Below are 12734 nucleotides of genomic sequence, written 5' to 3' on the forward strand. Positions count from 1 at the left end.
ACTTAAGTGTAGACTGCTCATTAAAACTATAATTTACACATCACCCTTTTTAAATTTCTTCATTTCTTGTTAACTCTTGATAAATATATGTGGAACAACTAATCCCACAAAAAGTATAAGTGAAAATACAACATTCGTTCTTTTTCAAAAAAAAAAAAATACAACATTCGTTCCTAAACTAGATCCTCAACTAAAAATTTAATTTTAAATTGATCCTCAAAAGAAAACAGAGAATGGTTGACATTCATCCACGACCAATACTTGATTAATATTCAATAAACCAATTAATTATGATAAAAACAATAATGTCTTCATAAATTGATAAACTAAGAATAATTTTAAAAAAAATACTAGGTAATAAGCATTAGTCCAAGCAACAAATGCCCCTTAAAAAATAACTACCTTAAGTTGCCAATCACAAAGCCATATCAGCGGCAATGATTAACCAAACCTCATCTCGAGATAAGCAAACAAAGCGATGAGTGCCCATCCGGACCTTAGTCCGTAGCACGACTTCCCGCCATCCCGAAACCAACCCCCTACAAGAATTCCTATATATTTACGAAATTGCCCCTCAGAGGCCATTAATGGAGAGCACTAACTCCATTCCCAGACCTCCAAATTAGCAAAACAAAGTCTTGAACAAATAATAAAGAGGGATTAATTAATTAATTAAATAAAAGCATCAAAGTCTACTTCTGAAAACCATGAAACCATTCCTATATAAACCATTCATGGCACCTTGATAGAGCACAAGCCAAAGATCATTCAAATTCTTACTGGTTCTTCTTCTGGTGTTGGTATGGCGAGCTTTCAGGTTTTTCTTCTGGCTCTGATTGCTCTGGTTGCTTCAGAGCAATGCCTTGTCGGTGCTAACTTCTATAATCAAACATACTGCAACTGGGGTCCTCAAAACATGGCGATTTGGGGCAACGGTGAAAACCTTGCTCTTGTTCTCAATAGAGTTTCAGGTATTTACTTCTTTGAATTCTATAATGTAGAAATAAAGTCTCAGATGATGGTTCCATGGCAACAGTCCTGCAGCAATGTACTTTGAAGTATTCTGTTGCATTAGATTATAACATGAATGAATTTACACATGTTTTATGAAATAGATGAAATTCAAGAGCAATAATCTGAAGAAGAATAGGATCGAGTTCACACAGAACTCGCTCAGGTGACTAGCAAAAGAAAAGAATAAACATCTTAAATCAGTTACTCATAAACATATCAGTTTTTTTTACTGAACATCACTGAAAATGATTTATTTCATTTAGTGTTGGTACAAAGAAAATGTTTACTTTTCTTTACAATTAAACTTATTTGAAATTTCAAATAAATTATATCACAAACATGATGAGGTCTAATAGCTGAATCAATGAAAAGAGTTACCTGAGATCTGAAGACAGTGAACTACCAGAACCTTCCTCAGTTTCTTTGTGTTACAATATTGGCATAACTGAGCTTGTATTAAAAACATCAGGAATTTCATTATCCATCTTGATAAGCATATCAAAAAATGGTTGAAATTTAAAGTCAGCATGTAAACCTCTAATCTTATTGTTTTGTTGGCATTCTATTTTCAGGTTCAGGAATTATAACTACCACACAATTCCTCTTTGGAAGCATCCAAATGCTGATTAAGCTGGTACCAGGGAATTCTGCCGGAACTGTCACCGCCTATTACGTAAGTCCTGATTAACAGCTACGGCTAATTAATGAATTTCCAGGTTCTTACTACACCTGCAATTAGAACTAAAAATCACAAACTTAAGTGAATTTTCCTTGGAATAAATCACAGGTGTCCTCCACAGGAGACAGGCATGATGAGATAGATTTTGAGTTCTTAGGAAATTCAAGTGGACAGCCCTATACCATTCACACAAATGTGTATGCTCAGGGTATAGGAAACAGAGAAGAGCAATTCCGACCATGGTTCGACCCAACTGCTGATTTCCACAACTACACTATTCACTGGAATCCTAGTCATATTGTGTAAGTATTTTTCAATTTAAAAATCTTATTTCTGCATGCTCAACTGCGTACACTCCCATTCACTTTTCTCATAATCAGAATAAGTCATTTAAAAACATGACTCTTATGATTGTAGTACAAAAAATGTGTACAATCATGGACTAATTTCTTATTTCTACAGCTGGTTTGTGGATGGGTTGCCAATCCGAGTATTCAGGAACTATGAAAACTTTGGAATTCCATTTCCAAACAAGCAACCAATGAAAGCATATTCCAGCATTTGGAATGCCGACAATTGGGCAACTAAAGGAGGATTGGTAAAGATAGACTGGAACAGAGCACCTTTTGTGGCTAGATACCACTCATTTAGACTTGGAACGTGCCAGTGGAGGGGACCATATAGCATCTACCAATGTGCTTCACGGACAGCAGCCAACTGGTGGACCTTTCAGGCTTACAGCAAATTAAGTTATGCTCAGATAGGACAAATGCAATGGGTGAGGAAAAACTATATGATTTATGACTATTGCAAGGACATAAAAAGGTTCAATGGCCTATTACCTAGAGAGTGCCTACTGCCGCAATTTTGATAAAACCTGGTATACCCCGTATGAATACTTGAAGCATTATTTCATTTTATTTTATTTGTTTCCCCCAAGTATATGCTGAAGAATAAATTGTGTAACCATTTTGCTTGAGAAATTTGTTGATTGTTCTTTCCTTGAATTAAGTTTTTTGTATTTGTTGCTGGCTATAAATTAATAAAAAGAGTTCTATTTGTGTTTACTTTGCGTTCTGGCTCTCCTGAAAATACAAGACATAAAAAAGCAGAGAAACAACTTTCTTTATTGATGTGTAAGAGAAGTTCCATAAAAGCATGTTCAATGGTCTAAAGATCTGTTTCAATTGCATATCATTCTCTACTCCTCTTAAGCATTTAGGTGACAAAATACAATGCTCTGTAAAATACCTAAACTAGTGCAAGAACATTTACCAAGGAATCAAGCATTTAGTTCGTACGAGATTCATGCAAGAAAACTGAAATTAAGCAAGATGCATACATCAAAAAAATAAAATAAAATTTTAAAAAAATTGGTGAGTTAGAGAATGTTTAATCTTCCAGCAATAACTTGAAATAACACTAACATGAGAATGCCAACTCTTAGCATGATGATATGCCATCAAAATGGAAGATAAGAAATAGGGTTTCAGAAAACTTTGTAGTTCCCGCATCTCATCTTCCTATAACAGTGAACAAAATTGTCACCCTTTGTCCTTTACAAATCATGTTTGCTAATTGAAACATCCAAGTATGCAAGTTATCCAATTTCAAGCTCTACCTCCCAACAATTTTCCGCCAAGATTCAACCATTATACTTTGTTGATCGAAACCTCACTCAAACCCTAAATTGCATCCGAAAATCTTTTTTTTCTTAAAATAAATCAAATCGGATCACATTGATAATCAGCCAAATATCACCAAATTCTACCGAATTGCAAAACAAAAATAACAAAACGCCATCAAATACAGGAAACTGCATTATAGAACAACAAAATTTCACCACACGACCACTTTTCAGCAGAAAAAAAAAAGCAAGCTTTATAGCAGATTCCCCAAAAGAGATCAACTAATACAAATCCAAACACCCAAAGTAATAAAACCAATACCAATAACGGCGAGCCCGACCCTCATCTCCTCGCCAAGGAGATAAGCAGCAGCGGCGGTAGCGGCAAAGGTGGTGGCATTGGTGACGGGGACGGCGAGGGAGATGGGAGAATCACGGAGGGTATGGAAGAAGGCGGCTGAGGCTGAGAGGTTGATGAAGAAGGGGAGGGAGTACTGCCAAGTGAGGAGGAGATGCAGCCATTGGAGGAGGCGATTGGAGGGTGGGTGGGCGCGGAGGTTGCGATCGGAGAGTTGGGCGCCCCGGCGCATGAGAGCATTGGTGGCGCCCCAGACTAGGCCCACGGCCACCATCGTCTCCACATCTCCTGCCATCGCTCAGCTCGCTTGGAACTCGGAAGCCTCGCTCGTTGTGGTCTAATAATTGGTTTGAAAAGCCTTAGTCGTATTGTATGTAAACATTTAATTTGAATTATAAACAAAACATTTTTATTTAGCAAATTGATACTTCTTCGTTTAGTGTTAAACAAATCTTAGATAATTATTTTATTAAATTTTATAAAAATATGTTATTTTTTAAAATTAACCCTAATTTATATATTTAAATTTCTCTTTCATATTTAATTTTAAAAAAATTGAATAAAAAATTAAAAATAATTTTAGAAAAAAAATAATAAATGCTTCTTGATTTTAAAAAATAACATATAAAAACAAATATGGATTTGTGACAGATAAAAAAGAACAGAGAGAGTATCATACAAAGGACTCGTAACGGGGCGGGGAATCTCCGATCCACACGGGGACACGACCCGATGGGAACGGGGATTCCCCAGTTCATTCCCTCCGTGGGGGCGGGGACGGGGACAACCCGTCCCCGTTTGTTAAACGGGGTGGGGGTCGGGATTGCTATCCCCGACCCGCGGGGTCCCCATCCTCGGTTAAAAATAATATATATATATATATATATTTAATTTAAATTATTTACAATTTTGCCATTTTTATAAATTATCTCATTAAATTTAGTTTTGCTTAAACATTTGGGGTCCGTTTGATTCGTTAAAGAGAACAGGACAAGCAGTACAAATAGTTAAAGTACAGCACAAGTGCTTGTGCTGTTCAATGTTTGATTTTCATTGAACAGTACGAAACACAAAATAGTAAATTACGATAATATCTTTTTATTATTCTATATTTATTTTATAATAAAAAACATACAATAATATTTTATGAAAATCTTATCAAATTTTACAATACCCAGCAATAGCAATAAGTTAAAAAAATTTAACATAATTTTAAAAACATTTAATCCACAACAAACAAACTTTCATTAATATCTAAATCTTAAAATATAAATAAATAGATAAATAAATAAATAAATAAAATTTTAAATAGATGAATAAACAACTCAATTTAAAAAAGATAAATAAATAGATAAATAAATAAATAAAACAAAATAAATCATGTTATCACTTCTTAATGAGTATATAATTTTTAATTTTAAATAGGGACAATTTTGTCATAAATTGTCCAGTACTACTAAGAATTTTTGTACTAGTGGTTTTAAGCGGTACAAAAAAATTAGGAAGTTGTCTTTGTCTGGATTGGGTAGTTTGTCTTTGTACTCCGTCTCATTTAGTAAATCAAACGCATGACAATAGAAGTTGTCCTGTGCTGTCCCTCAAAATCTTACGTATCAAACGGACAGAGTATATTGTTTTGTAAATTTTGTTTTGTTGGTTTGTTGAGCTTTATTTTGAATGATTTTTATGTTTATCATGTGTGTTAGTGTGTATTAGTATTAGATTTTTTTTTAAATCAAACAAAACTTATAGGTATATGGGGATCCTCGAGGGGACGGGACGGGGAGATAACTCCCCCCGTCGGGGAGTCGGGATGGGGATTCCCCGTCCCCGCCCCGCCCCGTTACCAGCCCTAATCATACATAGAGCACAATACTTGTGAAAATAATGAACAAAGCTAATATAAATGAAGAAGATACTTATTAGAGTAAAAACAACTTAATAAAATAATAATAAGGTAAAATTACTGTTTACCACCCAAAAATTTCAAAACTTCCCAAACATGCCCCGTAAGTTATGAATACCCCGGACATCCTTCCATTGTTGTTTGACTTCCTTTTTGCACCTGTAGGTCACTCTGATTGGGTCCATATTGTGAAATTCCATCGTTTCCCTTGAAAATGGTGAGAAAAAACCGTCCAATCACATCATGTCCAACCTTTTTGTATTCCTTTTTCCTTTTTCTTAAACAAACTTTGGAAGACTTATATCACCTTGGAGCCTTGAAAATTTTTCAATTTATCCCCATTTGTTGTGTTGGAGTTCTGCTGGTTGCCTGATAAGATAACAATCTCTTCCTTACACTGACCTTGATCACCCTACGAGAGAGAATAACAATTTATTTTGATGTAGGTTTACTATGGAGAGTTTTTGTGCTATTGCTAGATACAAAGGGGAAGAACGAGTGCTAGTGTTCACAGCGCTGACTTCTTGGAAATTAGTGTTAGCGAAGATATGTGAGAGATGGGGTCTCGATGTTTCCCGTGTCAAGGTGAAGTTTATCACACTCAATGCAAATAAAACGGTTTGCCCAATAGAAAACGAGGTTGACTTCCAACGCATGTGTCATGTGTACGCCCTCTTCAAATGCGCTGCAGTCGATCTCCTGGTTGAGACTTCTTCTACTGATAATGATTTCTTCTTGTTGTAAAGAGTTCTTTTCCTTTATGTTTACATAGTTGTATAAGTTAATTATTGATTAATTATTCTATTTTCCGTTTAAAAGTATATGTTTCGCTTAATTATTCTAGTTTCTGCTTAAAACTTATGTTTGCTTAGTTATCACTGTCCCTGTTTCCGCTTAAAATTATCTAGTTTCCATTTAAAACTATTATGTTTAAAAATCTCTTACTAATAGAATACCTTATGTTTGGTTAGTTATCCTTGTCCCTGTTTTCGCTTAAAATTATCCAGTTTCTGTTTAAAATATTATGTTTCCGCTTAAAATTATCGACTTTCCGCTTAAAATTTCTTCTCGTTGCAAAGTTCTTGATTTTATCAGGTATTCGGATTCAGTGAGCATATCCGTTCCACGTCAGGGCAACCTTGACGGTGTGGCAGGGCTTTATTCCTCGCCAGATCAATATGAAGTTTTGTCATTGGATATCGGACAACGTTTTCTAGGCACTGACCATTTCAAAGGTGCACTTTGAAATTTTGCAATCAAAGCGGAATTTTGACTTCAAATTTCAAAAAGAATGAAAACACCAGGTCACTATAGAATGCATTGTCGTTGGTTGTGAATGGAGCCTTCATGCATCAAAGGAATAAAATAAAAATACTTTCAGAATTAAAACAATGTACCCATCACACAGTTGTGGTGGTGGAATTGGCTCGATGTCACATCCGAAAAGAGGTCCAAAAATGGATAAACGCACTTATGATTCAGAAGCTTAAGGACCATCCCTTGTACAGGGCCATCGACATTCAAAAGAGTATGACCAGGTGAGCCTCGATGGCAGCGAGGTCTCCAACTATAATTTGTTGCTTTGTTACGTGGATAAGGTGATTGAGACAAACCTTGGTAGCATTGCGATTGTGGAAAGAGATAGTGAGCGTTTTAAACGTGCATTCTTTTTTTTCTATGCGTGTATCATGGGATTCAAGTGGGTGTTGTAGGCCACTGTTGTTTCTTGATAGTACCCATCTTCTTGGAAAATATCGGGCACTCTATTGGGTGCCACATGCAAAGATGGAAACAATAGTTTTTTCCACGTGGCCTTCGGTATTGTCAACAACAAGACCGATGCCAATTGGACGTGGTTCATTTACAAATTAGGTGATGCTTTATATGATGACAAAGATTATGAAGAGATTACTACATTTGTGTCGGACAGGTCTAAGGGCCTTGTGAATGATATTGTAAGGTTCTTCCCTTCTTCCCCACATGCATACTGCCTTCGACACTTGGAGGCCAATTTTATGAAAGGCAATGTTAGACTTGGGAAAGCATTGAAGGAGGAGTGTTGGTCCATATACTTTCGTATTGCATATGCATCCACGACTAAAGAATTTGATGATTCGGTAAATGAACTGCAGGCCACATCACCCGTTGCCTATCACTGATTGCTTCATAAATCAGATATATCACATTGGTTGAATTATTTGTTTAGAGGTGAACGTTGGGGCGAGATGTATACAAATGTCGCATAGTCATTTAATGCGTGGATAAAAGAAGCTCGGCATTTACCGGTGACAAAAATGGTCGACTCCATATGGTATTTGAATGTTGATTTTATTTAACGCTGAATATTAGTTGTTATTATTTAAACCTGTTTGTTTATGTTTAAATTTGGGGTCTTCGTTTAACTTGTTTTTGTTATCATTTAACATTTTTTGTTTTCTGTTTAAATTTCATGGTCTTCGATTAACTTTGTTTGTTCATCATTTAAACTTGTTTGTCTTTGTTATCATTTAACAATGTTTAATTATATGTGTTCTACGTCATACAGGTTCAAGCTGATGCGCATGTTATGCACTCGCCGTGAGCAAGCGAACAAATGGGAGACATACTTATGCTCTGACATACATAATTAGGTAGAGGAACTTGTTGCAGAAAGCTGAATCTTTATGTTGGTTGTTGTATCGATGACTATTATGAAGTGATTGACCAGTGCAGTAACTCTGTGGATCTATCGGGTAAAACTTGTTTATGTCACAGGTAGCAAGTTTATGGTATCCCATGCAAACATGCTTGCGCTGCAATAATGCAAATAGACACAAACATTCATTGATTTATTAGCGGCTACTTCACCGTCGACAATTACAAGTTGGCATATCAGGAAGCTATTTTCCCCATACTCGCCCATGACAAGCCTACAGACGACAATCGAGAACTACGTTTATGTCCGCCTATCACGAGAAGGCAACCTGGGCATCCTAGACGAAAGAGGATCGAGTCGCAAGCGTCTGAGGTCTGTGAGTTACGTTGCAGTCGTTGCCACGAGTCTAGTCACAATCGTAGATCTTGCCATGAAACTGTTGTCGACTAAGCATGGAGGACAACTTATATTAGTTACATATGTTCGTTACAAACTATCGCATAATACTGTACATTTTGCTCGTTATTTATGAAAATCGTTTGTGTAAGTAAACACAAATTTAAAAAGAAACGACAATATTTAAATTGAAACATTGATATTTTAAACATAAACAATGAAAGTTAAACGGAAACATTGATACTTAAACAGAAAAATTGATAGTTAAGAAGAAACAATGGTATTTACATTACAAATTAAACCTAGTCATACTAGATGGAAGTGGATCGAGTTGCAAGCGTCTGACATCCGCGATATTTAAACTAAAATTTAAATGAACACAAATTTAAACAAAAATGATGATATTTACGTGCCAATAGTAGATCTTTAAATAGAGACAACAATATTTAAACAGAGATAATGATATTTAAACAGAGAGTATGATATTTACATTGCAAATAAAATAAGTTAGTGGAAAAGAATAAGTTAGCATGAGAGTACATTACAAACAGGCTTAATGTTTTTGGCGCCCAATTGATGTATCGGCTTTCTCACTAATGCTGGCTGAGCTCCCTTCTATAAGTATGTGTGCGACATACCTTAGTCTTAAATAATGGACGTTAGTATGCAGTAGCCGTAGCTTTTCATCGTCAAGTATTTGTTCAATAAACCGCATGACATATATTACACAGTTGACACTTTCTCGTTTTTGTCTTGGAGTGTCAATGTTGTGAATTAGGGGGTATGAGGGTGTCACCGTCTCCCCGAACTCTATCTCGACATAATTGTCGAAATAGTTTTTAGTTTCAATAAATACAATTTCAAGTTAAAATTCTGATTAAGAAACTATGATGTGTGTGCTCTATTTAGCATGTAATTTACCATGTCGATGGCTTCTCTGTCATACTCCTCGCTCTCGCATGAAGAATAATGCTTGTACTCTTGTTTGTCGTTGTCTAGAACAAGAACATGGAAGTGGCCATTAAGGATTATTGGCAGAACGACGATATCAACATCTTGCAAGTTACGCATGACATCTCCGATCATAGTGAGAGTCATCTCAAATGCCTCTTCCTATGTTGACATAAATAACACTAGTGGCCTCGTGATGGAAGCACGCTTCTTATATGGATATAGTACTCTCTTCAATGACTTCTGAATTATGCACATAAATGCATCCATGACATCATCTGTAACCATTTCCTTCCCGTCCAGCATTGTGATTGTTGTGTTAACACAATTATTCTTGCAGACGACAGTCCTGATGTTAAATGGTAACACATATATTTAAATGACAACATAAATGGAAATGTAGATATTTTAACGGAAACTAATACTGTTAAATGGTAACACATATATTTAAATGATAACATAAATATTTAAGCGAAAACTACTTCTCTTAAATCGTAACACATATATTTAAAATATAACATAAATACTTCATACTTACTAGTCTATCCAGCAATTCAGGAAGATCCTTATTATCTTCTGCTTGAATTAGTCAGAGTGAGTGTATCTAGCATATCTTTTCTTTTTCGGAAGATAATTCTTCCGCACATCATCATACTACTGGTTGGCAAGGACTGTATTGTCCACGTTAGTAATCGTTATTTCTTCACTGACGTTTCCTTGCCCTTCGGTTTTGAGTAAGCACCAGAGGGTTCATCACCAGGAATAGCCGAGACATCTTTGACTCCTAATAACGGTCCTTTGGGTGATGTTGTTAATGGTTGTTGGTGTTCTGTGCTTGGTACACAAGTTGTTTCTTATTGGTCCAACAATGGTTCACCGCCAGTAGTTGCTACTTTGTGTTATTGTGGGATTGTGACTTCCATCGTTGTGGCACTATCATCTACCAGTTCCATTGATACAGGGATTTCATTGGCAAGAGATTCAATGATCGTGTCAACATCGGCCATGACGACATCATCAACTGGAGACACATCTGTTGGCAATTTCCTCAAATCGCTGTTGTTGGTGTAATTTCCTCAGAAACATCCCTTGTATGCGGCCGATTAAAGGCGGGTGATGCTACTGTTGTTTCAATTTCAGCCGGTGGAGGGAGAGATATTATTGATTTTCTTCTCGTCGCAAAACTCTTCCAACACAAGCGCCTTCGAATGGCCATCCCAATTACGTCGTTGTCGGCAAACATCAGGGCTACGTCAGTAGCATCAAGGCTATACCTAGTAGCGTCAGTGCCGGGTAGTTCATTTGTTAGTAGGGATGTAGTATTCAACTATGAAGGTTCTTCCAACGCCTCAACATGAGCAACAAGTTGGGAGAACTCTTTCATCAGTATTTCGCATGTGTGTAATAGCCGTGCAGAGAAGTCATCGGCTGTCACCCTCAGGTGTGTAGGGGGGCTTGTCTGATGCCGAGAAGTATGTGCTCGGATTAGGCTAGGAGAAGGGGAACGGCGTCAAACGCACCTTGAAGAGGTTGGTCTCTCATATTCCCTTTGAGGCACTAGTGCGGGAGCAATATCAACTCCGCGGCAGGTGGCCCGAACAAAGACTTCTTCATCCATATTCACAGTGACTAGTTCAGGAAACTAACATTTGTGAACAACACAATCTCAGTGAAACCCCTCAATTTAAACAATAACCAATGTTGTTAAACACTAAAAGAATATTTTTAAATGGTAACTAGTAAACTTAAACAATAACCAACATTGTTAAACACTAAAATAATTTTTTAAACATAACATACTATAGTTGAAAGATAACAAGTAGACTTATAAAGAAACAAAGTTTTCTACACAAAAATGTAATTCCAGACAATTGTTGACATAAAATGTGAAATTGTAACACACATTATTAATGATTTATTACCTCTTTTCCTTCGAGAGATGACAACATGGGTCCTTAGGGTCTTGCAAAAATGTAGCTTCTTTCCGGTGCCAGTGATCTCATAAAACCATATGTTCAGTGTGACCATGGAACCTTTAAGATAACATGTGTTGGTTTTCTTCCCAGCACATCTTGCTTGCACTCGAGCGGCCTTTTGTGGAACGTCCTCCATAAACCACTTGTGCGTCGCCTGCACCAATGCATATCGTCCCCATGACAGGTAGGTCATCTACGTAATCAATGATCCAATTCAGAGCCGAGCATAAGGAGTTTGGGAAGAGGATGTACCCATGAGGTACACCTTAAGGAGTTTTACAAAATTTTCTTCTTCTCCCATCTGTCGAACAATTTGTTCAAGTGTTCTCTTGATGGTGTCTCTGTGTCTTTTGTAGGTTTTCGATAAATACTTGTCTTCAAAAGATGAGTGCATTTTCTTCTTCTGAAATACGACTGCATCTCCATCACATCGTAGACCAAGAATGAAAGCCACATCTTTAGGCTTGAAAACTCAGTAAGCTTGTCCCGATGCTGAATTTATTGGTGCGGTCATTATACCTTTGCAACAGAGAATCAAGAAGGGCCCTCTCTTGGAAAAAAGGTTCTAGTTCAGTGAGTGATACAAACGGCGTCCTTCGGATGATCTCCCAGTGTCGTCCACTCATGTAAACTTTCAATTTACCCATAGTCTCCACTACCAGTATCAAGTAGCATCACCCATTAACTAGGTTGACCGCCATATCACAAGCCTATGACAATAGTAATATATTAAGCAGTATTCAGACATCTTAAATGGAAAGCTATGTTTTAAACAGAAAACTAACAACTTAAATGGTAAACTCATTTCTTAATTGATACTATTAAACACTCCGTAATGCAACCATATCAAAGTAAAGGGGAAATATACATTATAAACACTACACAACACATTGAAGGAAACTGCACAACATCTTTAATGGTGTCCATCTCGCCTCAATACCTTATAACGCAAACTAATAAAATGCTGAAGAGTTGAGTGGCAGTTCTTCTTCGAGACAGTGGTCCGGTCCTAAAGCAGATGTCTAGGCAATAACAAATTTGGAAAGGAAAAAGCAAAAGAGGCGAAGAGAGGAAATAATCGGTGCCAGTAATAGTGTTATCTAGGGATTACCCAAGAAAAAAGAAACCGTTTTCTCTTAAAGCGGAAAAATCATTGCAGCCAAGAGCATTATGGTCAAACCATGTCTCACTT

General features: G+C 36.6%; 2 protein-coding genes across 2 annotated transcripts; one reads left to right on the forward strand and one right to left on the reverse strand.

The window, feature by feature from the left end:
* Positions 1-364: 364 nt before the first annotated feature.
* Positions 365-3135, forward strand: LOC120257851 (probable xyloglucan endotransglucosylase/hydrolase protein 26). Its single transcript, XM_039265133.1, has 4 exons — positions 365-971; positions 1587-1687; positions 1802-1995; positions 2156-3135. Exons 1-4 carry the CDS (start codon positions 803-805, stop codon positions 2562-2564), a joined length of 873 nt encoding a protein of 290 aa, XP_039121067.1. The 5' UTR covers positions 365-802; the 3' UTR covers positions 2565-3135.
* Positions 933-4030, reverse strand: LOC120257852 (transmembrane protein 234 homolog). Its single transcript, XM_039265134.1, has 2 exons — positions 3643-4030; positions 933-1063 (listed from the first exon to the last, which is right to left on the reverse strand). The coding sequence occupies exons 1-2, from the start codon at positions 3971-3973 to the stop codon at positions 957-959; spliced, it is 438 nt and encodes a 145-aa protein (XP_039121068.1). The 5' UTR covers positions 3974-4030; the 3' UTR covers positions 933-956.
* Positions 4031-12734: the final 8704 nt, after the last annotated feature.

The sequence above is a fragment of the Dioscorea cayenensis genome, chromosome 4, assembly GCF_009730915.1.
Source record: "Dioscorea cayenensis subsp. rotundata cultivar TDr96_F1 chromosome 4, TDr96_F1_v2_PseudoChromosome.rev07_lg8_w22 25.fasta, whole genome shotgun sequence".
Taxonomy (NCBI): domain Eukaryota; kingdom Viridiplantae; phylum Streptophyta; class Magnoliopsida; order Dioscoreales; family Dioscoreaceae; genus Dioscorea; species Dioscorea cayenensis.

Excerpts from the sequence above, each read along its gene's own strand:
- LOC120257851 (XM_039265133.1), top strand. The coding sequence starts at position 803 with ATGGCGAGCTTTCAGGTTTTTCTTCTGGCTCTGATTGCTCTGGTTGCT. Across the intron at positions 972-1,586 it reads TGTTCTCAATAGAGTTTCAG|GTTCAGGAATTATAACTACC; the intron begins GTATTTACTTCT and ends TTCTATTTTCAG. Across the intron at positions 1,688-1,801 it reads GAACTGTCACCGCCTATTAC|GTGTCCTCCACAGGAGACAG; the intron begins GTAAGTCCTGAT and ends AATAAATCACAG.
- LOC120257852 (XM_039265134.1), bottom strand. The coding sequence starts at position 3,973 with ATGGCAGGAGATGTGGAGACGATGGTGGCCGTGGGCCTAGTCTGGGGC. Across the intron at positions 1,064-3,642 it reads GGTCGGGCTCGCCGTTATTG|AATACTTCAAAGTACATTGC; the intron begins GTATTGGTTTTA and ends CTAATGCAACAG.